Here is an 18,368-nt window from a genome sequence, read left to right as displayed (position 1 = left end):
TCCATTCAATGTAAATACAAATGCATTTTTTTATCTTTGAGTAACGCATATATAAATATGTACTTGATCAGTAAGCTTATCATTCTCATCTTTACGTTTACCCCGCCTTCTTCCGCGAGCCATCGTGAGAAGCGTCTTATCAGCTCGGTGGGTTCAGATAGTCCTACGGCAGCAGGGCTATAACCCCGTTGACATTAAACTCGCTATATTGGATTTCGCGAAATTCGCACTCCTCACCAACCGTGCGGAACCCTCGTCTTTCTCCGGTGGCAAATAGTATGCGTATTATGTCGATTATCTTTTGTTTATTAAATAAATTTGTCACGCACACACGTTGTAATTCCGACAAGCTAATCTGGAATTCTCCATTGAACATTAAATAAAAAACAATGAAAAAAATTGAAATTAATTCACGAAAACTTCTATTATCATCCACTTTAATGTTGAATAATTTCTATACATTCGCATCAGTAAACATGTTATCAAATTATGTCATAATTCGCATTTGTTATATGTTGTTAATATTAGAATTTCTTATCTGACCGGTTTCATTGACGTTATGGATTATCTAAATAACCGCGTCGATTATTATTACTTGAAGAAAGAGTTGTAGGAGGAAGAATTCGAGATCGAGATTACTACAGGCGATGCGTGGCGGTAATAATTAAAAGTGCGACGGGAGTTCTTAGAAGAAACCCGAGATCTGCTATTGAGCTTCTCGTGCAACCGTTACGCACAGAATATGCGCGCACACATACATCCGCGCGCTGATCATAAAATCACCCTCGATTCCTGTTAGTATGATGTTACGTCATTGAACATTCGTGTTTGTCAAGAGCAAACTATAGGTCACAAGAAATATTCTTTCTCCATTTGTTCATAGGATGAACAAATAGAAATTTATTTGTGTATTTCTGTGCATTCTTTGTGTATTTTTCTTTTATAATGATTAGAATATTTATATTTAATATTACATTAACTGATGCTCTGAATAATTACAGTATATATATATAAAAAAATAAAAATTTTTACTATAAATACTTTAATTTTTTTCTAATCTTCCATAAACGTTATATTTTTCAGAGAGTTCAGAATTGTAATTTTATTTATTTAGGATTTTTATCAATATTTGTTGAACATGGGACGCATTGTGTATTTTTTCGCTATTTCTGCAACCTTTCACGGTTTGTCGAAGGAAGGTTCCTTCCGCCTCGCCACCATCGGTCGTTTACATTGCGAAACGCATTAGCGAGACGGATCGTGCGCATCGTTGCACCGGGTGTGCAATTGCATGCAGCGCGTGCCCATTTAATACCATTTCCTCTCGTATTAGTGGTTTACAAAGTACCCGATTGCACCTGGTACACAACCATCCAGGATACGAGCAACCAGTTTCACGGAGAACGGTCTCGCTCCTGATGCACTCGTATTGCATCGGACGTTCCATCGCACTTAACCGATGCACTTAAGACGCATCCTCGTGCCCGCTGAGCTCGTGTCAGACGTACGACATATCCTAAGACAATCGAAACCGTTAGGCGACTCTCATTCACCGGTATTTACATTACCGATGTAAAATGCACGCGAGTGTAACTCTTACTTGCGATCGAAAATGCAAATAAGGATAAATTTTATTTTTCGACATAAGAATTTTTTTTTCTTCGATACAATTAATTTGAAAATTGAAAATTTTATTACTTTTTTACGGAATACTTAGAAAAAAATTTGTTGTGTGCCGATTGAAAAAAATTTAAATTCTATTTTTACAAATTATTTTTTACCCTCCTTCCTTCATTTTGCAATTTATTCAGAAATGTATCTGTCTTCTTTTGCATCGTTGAAAATATTTTCATTTCGATCGTCGTTGATATCAATGTTGTTTCGTGTCATAACCTACCATAACGTTACGTAAATATAAATCGTCTAAGCAGATTTCCTGAAAGGTCGGGCCACATCGGGTGTCGAGTTCACTGTTAGCCTGCAAATTTCATATTCGTCACAATTCTACTGGCAATCAAGAGTAATGCTGAATATGCATTTTTGCACGCGAGTCGCAGTTTTCGTCTAGCATTCACGTGCGAATAATATGCATGTTATACAGTATGCATGTATAACATAGAACATCGAGTTATAGAAAAATTTAAATTAACATTAACAATTAAATTAATTAAATTAATTAATAAATTCTATCATACAAGAACGTTGCTAGAGACATATCGCTAATGTCTAAATAAAGTTTGTATTTCTCTAAAATTTTCTTTTTACAATTTAAGTCTTTATGTGCATGTCGTTGGTATATTATTACATATAAAATACATTCGGTCTGTAGTATTAAATCTTATCAATATGTGTCATGTTTTAAATATTTTGCATATTATATATCTTTGTCCTCTATATCTCTATATATATTCTAACATTTGACATATCACAAACCTCGTTTCACGTTTAATTTTTGACGAAATTGCACGCGCTTATCGTTGTTTCTATCTTTCTTTGTCGATCGGCGATGAGTTTGGAGGCTACCACGTGAGAAGTACCTCGGTAATCGTCGACATCGCGAGAGCGATCGCAAAGGTATCTCCGGACACGTACCGGTACGCAGAAACGTGCCCGGGCCACCGCGCGACTGTTCAAGGCCGCATCCGTATTGACATCACTGCGAGCGTACAGCGATGCTTTCGTTTGTTTTACGCCGGTCGCTTCTTTACCTTGTTTGGGACACGTTAATACGCTCGGAGATAAAATGCACGTGCGCGATGCGCGCGTGGCATGCAGAGCGCATCGACGATGGCACAGGACTTTTTGCACATAATTATACGTAATAAAAGATTCTCTCTGCCAGAAAAGATTTATTGTTAGAGAAAAAAAGAATCTATCGAGGGGTTTACCATTATACAGTTCAAATAGATTAATTTAAATTAATTTAAATCAATAACGATTATGAATAATTGTATTCCAAATATGTAATTGCATGCTACATAATTAAAAGGCAAAGTAGATAAAAATAATTTTTTAAATTATGTTTTGTAGGAAATGTAAATGAAGAACGTTTCTCAATGTTTAAATATAATTGTTATAATTTTCATGAAATCACAAATAAATATCACCGATTGTTTTCTATTCGTACACGTCGTGCAAATATCATCCTTGACTACCGTAACGATTGAAATTTTCGAAAAGATCTCGGAAAATTTCCTCCAGAGGATTCATCGACATTCCCCGCCGATGATAGGTGTTACTTTGAAAAATGCGTTTAAGTGGAGACACATAATTCGCTCTCGTCGTGCCGTATGCCTGGAAGCTCGTTATATTATTCTGTTCAGGTTCAGGTAGAATCCTGCTGTGCTCCTCAAGTGGCCGTCGAGCCGAAACCAGGTATAAACAACTCGTAATGGTAATGGCAATGGTAATGGAGTAGCCATGTCGTTCGGGACTTTCATATGATGAGGGTCATCCGTACAAGTAGGAGACGCGAGGGAGGTCGAAAGGGTGTTCTTCCGTTCTTCGGTTCGGGCACGCGCCCGCATTATATGACTCAAACCACGGTTTCCGCTCTCCCGCGACGGTTACTTTCCGCTGTTTCCGACATGGAACAGTGAATTTTTCCAATGTATGTACTTATTATGTGTGATAATAATACGATAGTACTGTTATCGGTTACAAAGATATGTTTACATAAATTAGTTGCACAAGTAGGAAAATCTTTAGGTTTTTTCTTATTATATATATAAAAAAAATATATATATATAAGCGTATAGTAATTATATTACAGTAAATACTCTTCGTGTCAATTATTTATTTTTTATCTTACACTTTTTTTATCTAGAGTTTCTCTATTTTCAATATTAGCCCAAAGTTTAAAAAATGTTAATAGATTATAAGTTTGTGATTGATTTATAAGTGTACGCAATCTAACGTTACGTATATATGTGATATGATCTGTAATAAAAATAAAAATAATTCTCTAGGGTCGAACGATTGATCCGAACGATCGATTCACGAGGTACACTCCGCCTCGTGATCCACATATCCCATGGGTAGGGGCGTATTATTCGCGAAACGTAATCTATGAGTGAAATACGAAGCACACGAATCGCGATTCACACTGTTTTTTTATTTAACCTTTTTGTTAGTATTAACTATAGACACCTAATTAAGTTTGGTTATTTTATGTGCCTGTAGACATTAGACTAACGTCACTTGCTATGGATAGGCTATAAGCTTTCAACATTTATTTTGTCAACGACTGTTTAGCAACAAAACATTCATGCTACATATTTTTTATGTTTAATGTTTATATTACAAACTTGTATAAAAAATAAGAATCGATCAAAATATTTTCTTTGTTAAAATAGTAAAGAGTAAAACAATTCAGTGTTTCAACTCCTATGTTCTCTAAAAAAATATTTTCAAGAAGTCGCTGTGGCCATCAACAGTGTCGGTCACCGCTGAGTGTCTACCACCTGCAGTGCGCCTTTTGCACAGAAATTTCCTGCAGCGAAAGGATTAATAATTATATATATATTCAGTTTCTCTCTTAAATTTCAAAAACAACTCGATTATCTTTAAATATCATTACCTGAATTTAACATAAACATCGCGGTGCGAGAGAAACAGCGATGCCGAAGAGAAAGATGCAGTTTTGTTACAATTCTAATTAAGGTATACGTCCCAGTGTCCGGACATGTACCTATATCCGGACACTTACACAAAATTTATTATTATTAATCTCAAATGCTTTTTTTATTACAGTATTATAATTTAATTGCATTTAAAGATTACAATTAAATTATAATATTACGTTTTAAAAAGTGTATTTGAGACTAATATTAACTTAAATAAATAAAGTGTTATGTAAATGGACATAAGTTATGTCCGGACATAAGTACATGTCCAGTCACTGGGATCGGACAGTACTTATGTCCGGACAGTTACACAAAACTTTTATTTATTTATATTAATATTAATCTCAAATGCTTTTTTTTTATCTTAAAGATCAATTTGAATTAGTTGTCTTTTGTCATTAAACATCTATTTATATTATTATTTTCTGTCAGCATATTAATTTTCCAATTGTGGTCGGACACTGGGACAATTACGTCTCAATTCCGGCCACTGGTACTTACATTGACGCATTCTATTATTTATTTAAATATTTTAATTAATAATTGTTATAAGTGGGTTCAAATAATTTTTCCTTGCTTAAAGGAGTCTTGAGTTTTCAAATGAATACAAATATTTATATTAAAAATCTTTTTGATATTATAAATTGTATTATTTATGAGAACCTAACGCTTAAACGTCCGGCTACTGGGACATTTACCTTATTATTAATTTTTTTGCTACTCTGATATCGTATATAAGATGTATTGGGCATGAAAATTTACAAGATTTTACGATAAGCCTTTTCAGGTGAAATAATAGTGTTATAAGTGTACCACTAAAATCAGTTCATATATGTTTCCATTTTCGTTTCTAAACAAACTGAATAAACGATTTATATTACTCTATTGATATTGTGCTAGAGAAACAATATTTTAGACTAACCAAATAATGTGCATCATTTTCTGTGTTCTATTATAATATATATGTAAGTTTTGCTGTTATAGTTCCTCGTTGTATCGACCGATGAGTGGCGTGGGTGCGATGGGTACTGTGGCTGGAACCGGAGGGACCTATACCCTTCCTTACATGACGAGCAGCCCCACTGAGCTAACGTCGTCGCCTCAACTTTGGAACGCTCAGGGTAGGTATTAGTCATGAAAATAATTGATCAGGTAATGCTTACGTCGCGTCGGTTCGTCTAGATAAATTTCTGACGCGCGCGTATAAGATGGATGACGTTTGTAATATTCGTGAATAATAATGTCAGTGAATAATCGTGACTCAAGAAGCTTTTAGAAAGTTTCTTAAACATGATCTTTCAATTAGCGAAAAAACTGTGAATTCCTAAAAGGATGAAATTGTTGTTCGTAAGTTCTTTTTCATAATATATCTTCGTTGACAGTTACAGGTCTGAGCGGACTGTCCATACCTGAAGATTACGGCAGCAAATCTTCGGGTACTGTATCCCATCAATCTCTACCGGCGTTTTCGCAAACACCTTTCGGTGCTCGGTCGAGTTTCCGTGGTTACAGTCCACCGTATTCGTCCTCTCAACAGAATACCACTGGGAACGCCGCTGTCTCCGCCGAAGCAGCTTCTTGGACGTATGCATCACCTACAACTGACGCTTTAACGACACAATATGGCACACCGTCGAGACGGCAGACTGTTAATCCAGCAACAGCACCGACGCAAATCAGTGCCGCCGCAAGTTTGACTGCAAGTAAGTATTTTTCCATCAATCAACGTAGAATAATGCTATTTTTATTATTGAATGGAATTAAATATAATTAAAAATTAGAGTTAAATTATAAAAGAACTCTTTAATGCTTAATCCTTAGAAATAGAAATAAGTACATGAAAATTATTAAGGCTCTTTCTTCTCAATAAAAATGCATGTTTATGAAAAAAATTGTTCCATTTATTATCATTTTAAAAGTAAAAAGTTGACTTTTTTGCAAATATAATTAAAGAGGTAATTATATATACAATTGTTCAAGATTCAGCATTAAAAGAGTTAATAAGAATTGCTCAACATATTATGCGAATTTAAAAAATGTCATCGTATATTACTATACAAGTTGATAATTTCATTCTTTTCATTTTAATGCTGAAAGAAATCATGAAAAATCCTTATTAAATATATCTGATAATAAATTCATTTATAATTTGTCAGCTTCTGAAATTCGTCGTATCAATATTTGTAGTGATCGCCGTATATTCTCACGATTTAGATTGTCAAATCGCAGGGTTCGTGTCTCCGGCAATAAAATCCGGCAAAAATCAACGAATATCGTTCGATAACGTGAACGTGTGTTGGCCATTTTACTTGATTTGTGGAATTTAATGAGAAACATTCTTCGTAACTTATTAATTATCACGACTTCAGTATTTTGTAATTTATTCACGTCATTCACGTGCAGCTCCAGCGCTTTGATGATGTATTGGAACCTTTATTTTCTATCTCGTAGGATATTAATTTAGTTTATAAAGCTATTCTTAGAAAAATTTAAATTTTTTTTTAGACTGAAGATACTTTGTTGGCAATTTAATGATACTTTTGATATTGATACTTTTGAAAATGTGTGTGTTTGCTAATATTTATCGATCATTGCTTGCAAAATTTATTTATATGCGTTTTTGGACGTAAATAGCATGTATTCTCTGATTATGGATAACACGATAGATGCTTTGTGGGGACTGAAGCTTCATTAATTAAAGTTTTTCTTCTTTATTTTTCCAATTCGATATTTTTTTTTCAACTAATTTCTAAACTCATATAGCAGTTCGAAATATGAAACCGCAAAGTGCAGGGTAACATGGGTACAGGCAGTTGGAAGTGACTGATCTGTAAGCAACCCTCATTCGAGGAGATCCTTGAGGAACCAGAGACTCCTCTGGTCGTATGCGTCGGCGCGCCTATCGTGCGTTTCTGAAGTGGGCGGTGTCCTTTGATGCTACGATTTTTCGTCGCGCGCATCTGCGATGCTATATAGGAATAAATGAGCGCCGGCGCTAAACGACATGAGGTGGCATCCCGCGTTGCATCGACGTGCAGCGACATGGATATCGTCAATCGTGATCGGTGGGCGTGTTGCGTGTATAGACATACATGCTCCTTCGGACTCATCTCGAATTCCATGTTTGATATAATACGTCAAATTCGCTCTTTCCAAAAGCTACATGATCGATTAAAAAGATAAGAGAAAAAAAGGAAAATACTATTTTTATATTATTATTTTCTCACCCGTAGTTGAGGAATTATTTTTCCGTCGATTGTAGATTTATGACGATGTTGTTTTTTAACCGAAATCCATTCTATAGGATTTTTAAATAATTTGTACGATTCCGGGCAGCCAAGTATTGCTTCTCCGCGAATGATGAATTAGCGGTAATTTAAGCTGTCGCACTCTGATCGTATTACAGTAGTCATAAATAACTGAGAAAAGGATTCGATGCTTCGGTAGACGTGGAAAATTCAGTATGGAGGCGAAATCGGCTTGGGTGACACGGATAATCGCATAGTTGTGACTAATTCGTTCACGGTACTAAATTAGGGCTGTTCCAGCAAACCACTCAAAGATCGTGTTTCAGTATCCCCTTACTTGACAGCATCCCAGGGGGCAATATTTCTCATGCGACTTTTTTAGCCAGCTCATAACTATTTACGAGTGCCTTTAATGAATATTGGATGATCGATAGGATAGATGGTGCGTATCTTATGAATTTCCATCGTTATCGGGAGAGACTAAAAATTTATCTTTCCTATGGGTCACTGCCTGCTGACCACTGACATGTCGACTTTGTAAACGAGAATCCGCGATATGAATTCGCGGTTTTGTTATGTTTTGTTGGCCTGTCGGGAGCAGATTAACTAATAAATACCAATGAACTCTTTTCCAACCCACAATCGGTCATACACATTTTATAATACTCTTTACGATCTCGCTAATTTAAGTTATGCATTGTGCAGGATCCGATCCAACACATCTTCAGGAGAGGAAATAATTATTTATTATTTTATATAAATATATAATCCTTATTTTGCAATAATTTTGCAATTCATTCATATTAATTCACCATCTTAAAAAAAAAAAATAATACGAAATACTTTATTTCCATCTTTCAGGCTAAAAACTTAGGCATTTTTTAGAAATTTATTTGGGACATTTTAGAAGAATGTACCTGCTATTTTCTCGGAAGCGATGATTCGGTAATTACCGTGAAGCATTCTTTTGCTTCGTGGAAGCATTCCCGTCGCCATTTCGAGTTTCTTTATCGTCTACCATTTCGGGCTCATAATAGCCGTGAAAGAGCCATCGTCCTAATGTATCTTTATGCCATCATACGCGGTTGGTACGCGACACCTGTTTCCACGACGTCATGCGCCGACGACTATCGAAGAAGGCATTGATATGACCATGACCTAGGTTGCATGAACGCTTAGGTCTAATCTAGTTATATCTACGCGCGATATAGAGGTAACGATAGGGCTGTATCTAACAGATGCACGTCAGTTTACGATAATTTTCAGGTGTTAACGCGTACAGGTATCTAATCGAATACTAGCCAGTAATAAAACGCAGTCTAACTCATATCATTCGACTTAGGAATGAAAGCCCACATAACTCCAAAGTTATATAAGTTTTTCTCCGGGATAATTAAATCGTGTTGTAATCTTTCAGCGATTTAGTTTTTCGTTTAAATGTACTATGAGATTATGCGAAATCATAAGCATCAATTGAATTACAATGAAAGCAAGTTCGAGAAGTTTATCAGTACACAGCTATTTTTGAAAATACGATATCATAAGATATTCAGTAAATCGTAGTACAACCGTTGAGAAGGATATATCTGATGTAAATTAAAATCACAATGTTCTTAAGTCGATCGAAGATTTATGGCAATGTAATATCACGTTCGTCAGGCATGTCACGTAGAGGATAAGCTCGATAAATTCGATTAAGACGTAAAACTTTTTTTAAATACCTCCTCGGTGTCGTCTGCAATTAATTTTAGTTCTTATGCAAGCTCAAGTTCACGACCGAAGTTGATATGGCACGCAACTCGTTACTTGTGATGCGCTTCTCCTTCTGCGCCCCTAACTTGCTCTCTTTCTTCTGTCCACATTTTCGGCAATAATTAAGACTCACTTCATTGATAACGCTTGACAAGTACATTGAACGTTAAACCAACGCGTCTCGATCATTTATTTTAGATACTAATAATGACACCAAGATAAATGTGCCTCCTCAAGGTTCACGGAGGTCGACCGGACTTCTTTATCCGCCTGACATAAAAGTTCGTCATGCTGAGAAAGCAATGAATCAAGTTGAAAATATCTTGTCGAATCTCAAGACGCCTCTGTTAAATATTTTTTTCACTACAAATATCTGTATTAATTTTTGAAGCGTTTTTCATTATAATTTAGAATTGTTTCTTTTAATAAATTTGAAAATGTTTGCAAAAAATTTCACAGTTTCAAACATTTCGAACATTTTGAAAAATTCTCATATCGCATATACTTATTGTAAAAAATGAACCGAATATTTGGTACTTTTAATATATTATATAAATTAATCGTTCTTTCTCAAACCTTTTTCCTTCTACTTTGTTTTTCATGCTCAAGTCGCTCGAAACGCTATTTTGTATTTTGACTTTTAGATTACCTTATATTACTATTTTTTAGCTATATTATAACGTAATTGGATACATGTAATAAAAATCAAAATAATTGAGATATTATCGAGAGAAAAAAATAGAAAGGGAAAGATGCATCTCTGAGGGATGTATCAGCCGGAGAGGGAAAGTTTAGAGAGTTTAAGTGGTTTTTCAGGGGCTAAAGCTTGTGGTTACACATGCCACACCATCCGGACTTCGTTCTAGCAGACCGGCAACGAGACGCTCCTTTTAACATACCGCGACCTCGAGTGTTTCATCCGCGAGTTCATCATGCTGGCTGTGATTTAAGTTTAACCGTGCCAGACATCTTTCTCCTCCTACCTATAAGAGAACTCTATTTCTCTCGGTATATACTTTCGTATACGTCGTATATGTCGATGCAAGAGTAAGAGCCGTGCATCATCCTAAAGGATCGCGCACGTGGCCGTCCCTAAATTAATCCGGTTGATCCAAAAACTTTTCTTTTAGATCAGTATACGCTCACCTTTTTTTATACATTTTGGCTATTTTATATTCAAAATTGATGCAGATCTACTTACCGCTAGTTTTTACTTAAACTTAATTATACATATAAACATCGATCATTGAATACTAATTTAGAAAATTAGCGACAGAAAATTAATTTTTAATCTTTAGTTTTTCAATGTATTTTGTAATAATGATTGAAAAAGATAGAAAAGTCAAAGTCAATAAATAATGCTAATTGCAATACGCGTAATGCTTGCACATCTGGCGCGAATGGTCATGCAAATACATACGCTGCACGGGTAATTGTTGAGCTTTCTGTATGAAATGATAAGTATTGCAAAGCCGAGGGCAGATTAGAGCGGTCAAAGGAAACAAAAGCACAGGTGAACAAGAATGTTAATGCGACGATAACATAGTTATTATCGCGCCGAGGTATAAGCGTCTAACTGTGAAATTAAGTTCGCTGGAATACTACAAGAAATAACGTGCCATAATCTGATTTATTATTTAATCTGCGATATAAAAAAGTATGCGTTATGTAGTGTTACTTTTATTACTTTTTCCTACATTTACTACCTTCGTAGTATTTTTTTCTATTTTTTTTTAAATATCGTCGCGATTTGCAGTTTTCTTTCTCGCGATGCGTGCTCGAGGATAAAGTGTCACGAAGGTCGGAATGCAACGGCGTCGTTCGGATGCGAAAGTGCAACGTAAACCCTTGTACGTACCTCTAACGTAGTGAGGACTTCATACAGGATACCTAGCTACGTCAGCTACTTTTTGCTTACATAATATCCGATTGCTTCCCAGTCTGATTTCGCCCCTAGAAGATTCTTGTGTCCTCTGACCTCTTCGTCCTCGTCGTCAGTTCGGTAACTCAATACCTGCATTTTAATTCCCTGACTCTTCCCCCTGCGTCCTTTCATATCTAGTTACGGACGCTTCTCTACTTCGAAAACTGCGTATCGCGTTATGGACACCATGAAACGATTCAAGCAATAAGATATCTCGATCTTAATTTTGATATAACGATGCAGAAAACGTGAAGGAAAAAAAATGATTTTTTTCTTTAAATGTATAAAATAGTATATGTGTAAAATATGTGTACAAAATAATTTTCACTGAGACATTCTAAATGATATTTATATGTACAATGCAATTATAATTATATGTATAAAATACTTGGAATGTCGTTGCATAAAAAATAGTATCATCGCCTATTATTTCCTTTTGGCTTGCAATTTCTCGCAGTAATAAACAGTAATAAACTGACGATTAATAGTCCACTATTTGTGGGTCAAGGTGGCGTCATGAAGGCGCGAGAACGCAACTCGACCCGTCCATATACATATGTGATGTGCTCTGACTGAGAGAGTTCGTAGGACTCGGATGGCATCAGCAGCTTCTTGCTTACCTACATACAATATCCAATTGCTTCCCAGTCGCATTTCTGCCGGATGTGCTGCTCGCGTTCGCCGACCTTTCTTCGTTCTCTCCTTCTCCGTTTTGCTTTTCTTCTCTTTTTTTTCACTAAGTAACTCGAGATGAATTCTCTTATTTTTCTCCGTCGTCAAGTGACGCGTTCGCTTAGTTCCTACTGAAAAGGATAAGCGCGACTTTACCTGGATTCGCGTTTTGATGAATGCTATTTAGTAACGATATGATCTAAATATAATAATTTCGGGCATCAATTCAAGAAAATTTTATCTTAATCTTTGATTAAATGGATAATATAATTTTTACTTTATAATTTTAATTAATAATTTTGTAATATAAGCATAATTCTATACGTACAAGCAACGAGCTTTTTAACGTAGTACATACGCACGTGGCTATTAGGTTGGTTCGCGTTATTATCAGTAAACGCCGGAAATTCTGATAACGCCATGTCCGTTTCCATCCTTCCCTCTGCTGCTTTTGCGTTTCCTGTATCCTTCCTTCTCTTTTTCGTATGTGCTCTTCATTTCATTGCCCGAGATTTTCATATTTACTCTTAATACTCGGTTACAACTTACGAAATTATACATAGTTATTAACATTGTAAGACTACTTATAGATTCACTATACGTTTAACAATTACAATAAAAATATAATTTATTTTAAAACATAAATATCGCAAGATATTTATTCCTTTGTAGTATTTTTCGTAATATGACTTTAAGAAATTAAGATCTTAATGGCTTTTATTGTTAGCTTTAAATACCAAATTAAGAGTCATAGAGAATAATTATGTATTTTTAATTTATTCATTAAAATTCTTTTGTAGGAACGTTACAAAATTACAGAAATTAATTTAAATTCTTGTATCTCTTTTTTTTATTTTACTAACATTTTAATTATTATTCTTATTTTTATTATTATAAATAATTTTTATAAATAATTGTTTAATTAATTTATTCTCGTTTTTCCGTTTGTCAAGGAAAAAATAAAAGTACATAAATTTTTGTAATGAACATTTCACATATTCTGGAATATGTTTATGTTCTACGTTGTGCTCTGAGAAACTATGCATATTCATAGTCACGTAATGGAAGTGGGGGAACGTTGCGAACTAACGAAACAATTGTTTCCGAGTCACGTAAAAAGAGGCCACTGCAGATATGGTTGCTCCCGTCAAAGACACATGTGTAGTTCTGTGCCTTTTACCTGGTCGCGCGAATGCATCATTTCGTATCATTTTACACCGGAAGCACGCGTGAATATTATGCGTTTTATTTTTCCGATAAAAAAGAAGATTTGTATAATGAAAAGGAGAAAAAGAGAAACCATCTTTATATTTTAGTTTATATCGCGTCTTATTTTTTTAAGGAAAAAAAACTTGTTTTACAAGAAATGGAACTAGTAAAAGTTTAGAAAGTAAATAAATGTATTTTTCAGTAAAGAAAGATATAATTAAAGAGAAGATTTATAATAAATTTTTTCTAACATTTCTTATTTTTATTTCTAAAGGTAAATTTTTTATTTGGTTGATTATATTTATTTCTAATCAAATTAATGCTAGGGTAACTCCGGCAAATACACCGCGCTGGGATTTACGCCGCAGAAGTCAGAAAAACTAGAAGGAGCGGGGGTAATTTTCCCATAACTACTCTGTTACATGCCTTTATGTTATATTAGTATTGTGTTATGATTTCAGCTTCTTATTGTTAATATTAATGAATTTATTGTGAGTTAAATCGATTTGTCACTGTAATAAGTAACGCCATCATAAGTTATAATCTACATAAAATGATTAATGTAGGACGTGTAAAAGACTTAGTGGTTATTTCGTGATACATATGTGTAGAGGAATAGTAAAGCATGTTTGCATTATTTGTAAATTTTTCATGAGCAATACCCCCTTTCCCCCTATGAGTAGCCATATATCCCACCCCTATGAGATATGCGGCAAAAATACAAAGAGGTTTCAAAAAGTTTATTTTTTAATATGAAAAATAAATATTTCGGATTTCTAATATTTTTTTCATAGTAGTAGACAGTATAAAGTTTTTACTGATATAGTTCGTTTACTATATAAACATAATAAATAATACTTAATAAATTAAATTTTTGATAGGTGCGGCGTATATACCGGAGTTACCCTATATTATGTTCTATTAAATTAATAATTTCTCATTATTAATATTATACACACACACGCACGCGCGCACGCACAACACACACACACACATACACACACACACACGCACACACGCACACGCACACACTTATGGGTTCAGCAATTATGTAGTTAGGATACATATAAGCTGGAGTAACCAGGAAGTACTTAACTGCAATTGCATAATTATTTTAGCTACTTGGTGATATTATAACCGTTATTATTTACTGTATATAAGTATGAAAATAAAAATGCAGATATTGACATTTGCGTTAATCTAATCTTTTTAAACGAATTGATATTATTAACAGTCGACGATACATTATGGTTTTAAAATCACAAGTAACACATTCACAGCCAATATATCTTTCACTTCAAATGGTTAAATTATATTATTTGATTTTTTAAAGAAAAGTAGAATGTTGAGATAAACACTGTTACATATGTGTGCATATTTATTGCATGCGATGCACCTGTCTGATCTTTCTAAGAAATTCAGTGTGAATGAAACACAGTGCACAACATCGAAGCAGAGTACTTTACGGAGGGCCGCGAGTGCGTGAATTGCGGCGCGATTTCCACACCCTTATGGCGTAGAGATGGTACCGGGCATTACCTCTGCAACGCATGCGGTCTCTACCATAAGATGAACGGAATGAATCGTCCATTAGTTAAACAACCACGTCGCTTGGTAAGGAAGGCTTCACGACGACTCCATCGTGATGTTAATCATCATCATAATTCGGGAATGGAACGGTTTGGCAAAGTCGTTTGCAATATTCAGAAAATTGAAGACTATGTAGAGCTACTACGTTGGGGCTTCGTATTTTATGTTTTGTTGTTTAACTTCATTGCTATTATTTATCCGAAAAATTTGTAGAAAAGAATTTTTTTTAAGCATTAAAAAATATGAATAAACTTGATGAATCTGATGCAAACAGTATTTTGTAAACCGTTGATTTCACGAATTGTACTGTACGCAACTGTACATTCGAAAAGGATATAAGAGAGAAAGAGACAGAGAGAGAATAACAATGGGATACTTTCTCGCTCATTCTCGTTACTGTCCAGGAGCCTATGTGGAAATTCGCCCGTGATGTTCTGCCCTTTTGTAAGTCCGAGAGATGTTCAGTAATCGCATCTCTGATCGTGACAAAATGAATTCTCCTGGCACCTTGCGATGCCAAACTCGCCTCTTATTCGAGGCCCGATATATCATCGTGTATATTTAATACACGCAGGAAAAAAGCACCCCTAACGTATGGCCTCATGTCTGTTTCAGTGGCGGACCAGGGCAATTTCTACAAAGACTTCTGTGGGTATAGTGGCACCCGTCGCGCCCTCGAGGAGAAATCGAGCCGTCGTTTGGTAGGTGTCATCCTCCCAAGTCAACATTCTCTCTCTCTCTCTCTCTCTCTCTTTCTCTTTTTGTCTGTTTTTCTTTTCTTTTGTTCTAGTAATAACAATTGTAACAATTTTTGTCTGATGTTTCTCTTTCTCTACCCATTCTTATCATTAGGACTCCCCTTGTTCCATAGTTCATCACTTTTACCGCATATTTCTTCAATTCATCATTGTCGTCGATCCATTATTGCGGCCGAGTAGCAGTAGAGTACAAGTACTATTAACACTTTTAAAAGTGATGTTATTTTAATCAAGTATTGTATAAATAAAAATATGTAGATAATATGATAGATAAATGAAGATTTGATAAAAAATCAATAATAGATATGGTGTAAATTAATATAATATTGCGATTAAATTAAATATATTAAAATATTAAAGTTTAGTGCTAGAAGACTGCTTGTGGTCAAGGATCGACAATTTCCGCCCTGTCCTGACTTTCCCGTAATTGTTCTATTCCCGTATTTTTTCGTGTTAACATCACGCTTTCTTTGATTCATTCATCATTATACTAAATGTCTATTGATTATCGAGACGAAGGCAGTCATCCTTGACTGTTTTCGTCATCGGTGGCGCATATCTAGTAGAAAACAATTTGAATCGTAGCCCCGAGGTGCCACTATACCCATGGTACGAGCACTCTCCTTCCCGAAATCACGTGCAGCCTGTTGTAAAGTACGTTTTATCTTTCAATTTCCGATCACACGGAATGATTCTTTGTGTCTGTTGAGTTTTTCCAGGCTCACGTGATCTTCGTGACCGAGGGTGGCTCACTTTTCTGCTCCGCGATCTCTACGGTACCTTGCACAGAAAACTTTCTATAATTACGGTAATTTAACCTAATCCTTTCCCGAATTCGCATCAAAACGTTTTAATAACTCAATGGGGAAAGCGATTGATCCGATATATACAATCATAAGTTTTTTTTCTTAAAGGTTTAAATATTGAAAAATTTTTTCCGACAATACCCGTATAAGATATATTAACTTCCTCCGAAATTTATAGCACAAACCTCTTTCATATTTTGTATATATTTTCAATATCATTCATAATATTGAATTGATTCTTACGTTTCGTATTCACAATCCTGTAATATAATCGTATACCTCTTAAGAGCAATACAATCCATCATTATACGCCTAACAGACTCTCGGCTACGAAATTCCTATTCATTTTCTGTTCTTTTTTGTCAAAGGTAGTAGCATATAATAACAATTTTATATCTTTTTAGTCTGCCACGAGACGCGTTGGTCTCTCTTGCAGCAACTGTGAAACTACGATGACGTCTCTATGGCGTCGTAATGCACACGGTGAACCGGTGTGCAATGCCTGCGGTCTTTATTACAAGTTGCATGGCGTCAACAGGCCGTCGACTATGAAGAAAGACAGCATTCAAACGCGCAAGCGGAAACCTAAGGGTGGAATGAAAAGCAGCGATACACCTCTTTCTGGCAATGTTGCGCAATGCACAAACAATAATAACAACAATAACAATAGCGTTAAACTTGAACCAGGTATACATACATTTCTATTAATTAAGTAATATTAATTAAGTTTCGATTATTGAAAAACTTAAAAGTTGTACAGTTTTTTTAATTTTTTACTAATCAGATTTTTTCTACCTTGAATTCTCCTTTATAAAGTTTTTGCGAAATACTTATCCAGATAAAATATGTTTGCTTATCTCATCATATTAATTTTGTACATGAAATTCAAATCATAATCTTATAAAAAAATTATTTTGTTGTTAATGTAGATACCTACAACGATTTGAGGATGGCTCATACCGGCGTGTCGCAAATGACATATCCAAGCAATCTTTACGGGAGTTCTCAATCTTCAAGCAGGCTAGTGCCCTATCAACCTGTATATTACGATCTGATCACTTCGCAGCAACAGCAACAGCAACTGCTAGAGACCCATTCACCGAAGATCGAATGTCCATCTCCACCTTGCACAACACGCTCACCTGGAATGGTCTCAGCTGGCCAATCGCCTGATCATCATCAACTCACTTCGCCACATATCGTCACTCTAGGCAGTCCGTCGACCAGTCCAGCTGGATCTAAAATTATACTGGACAATGGTCACCTCGAGAGATCTACGGTTGTGTCGATATCATCCTAAACACAGTCTGGAAAAATGTCGGATTGTTAAGGCAGGCAACAAATAAAAAAATTGTAGCCAAGTAATTAAGTGCCTGTCAAGCAAAAGACCTGGGTTCGATTCCCGCTTTTTACTTTTTAACCAGCGAGACATACAATCTCGTTGATCTTACTTTCCTGCGCGCATTGTGATACGCAAAAATTAAAAGTTATATCTTTTAAAAATGTGTGAAAATATGATAGCAGCGCTGTTGTAAATAAGAGTTTTAGGATGTTTTAGAACTTTAGAATTTTTCAGAAAATCGAAGCTTTTCCTTTGAAAAGAGAAATTTTTAAAGGAAAACAGATTTTTTTCTTTGTAAAAAAAATGATTTTCTTTGTTTATTTTATGCTATTTTTATTAATTTTTTTTCTTTTCTTACCAAAGAAGATTTTATTAACAAATCCTATCTCAGTAATTAAGACAATACCAAATTACGAATGATATTGTTGTATCTGTATATACA

At 35.0% G+C, this 18,368-nt stretch overlaps 1 protein-coding gene and 1 pseudogene across 5 annotated transcripts in view; one reads left to right on the top strand and one right to left on the bottom strand.

Annotated features, from left to right (window-relative positions):
• The window catches only part of LOC108725907 (box A-binding factor), a 63,854-nt gene extending 45,715 nt beyond the window's left edge, over positions 1–18,139 (top strand). For 2 of the 5 annotated variants that reach the window (XM_018453203.1, XM_018453204.1), the window contains exons 5-9: positions 5,610–5,746; positions 6,008–6,328; positions 14,869–15,044; positions 16,989–17,271; positions 17,514–18,139. In XM_018453203.1, coding sequence (XP_018308705.1) covers positions 5,610–5,746; positions 6,008–6,328; positions 14,869–15,044; positions 16,989–17,271; positions 17,514–17,884 — 1,288 coding nt within the window. In that variant the 3' untranslated portion in view covers positions 17,885–18,139. Of the gene's footprint in view, positions 1–5,609; positions 5,747–6,007; positions 6,329–14,868; positions 15,045–15,635; positions 15,722–16,988; positions 17,272–17,513 lie in introns of those variants that run through there. The other 3 variants (XM_018453206.1, XM_018453207.1, XM_018453208.1) reach the window with 3 other exon arrangements.
• Positions 11,953–12,792, bottom strand: LOC108725908 (uncharacterized; annotated as a pseudogene).
• Positions 18,140–18,368: the final 229 nt, after the last annotated feature.

This window comes from Mycetomoellerius zeteki, unplaced genomic scaffold (assembly GCF_001594055.1).
Source record: "Mycetomoellerius zeteki isolate Tzet28-1 unplaced genomic scaffold, Tzet1.0 scaffold367, whole genome shotgun sequence".
NCBI lineage: Eukaryota > Metazoa > Arthropoda > Insecta > Hymenoptera > Formicidae > Mycetomoellerius > Mycetomoellerius zeteki.
The sequence above is the reverse complement of the archived record's forward strand: the minus strand, read 5'-3'. Positions and strand labels throughout refer to the sequence as shown.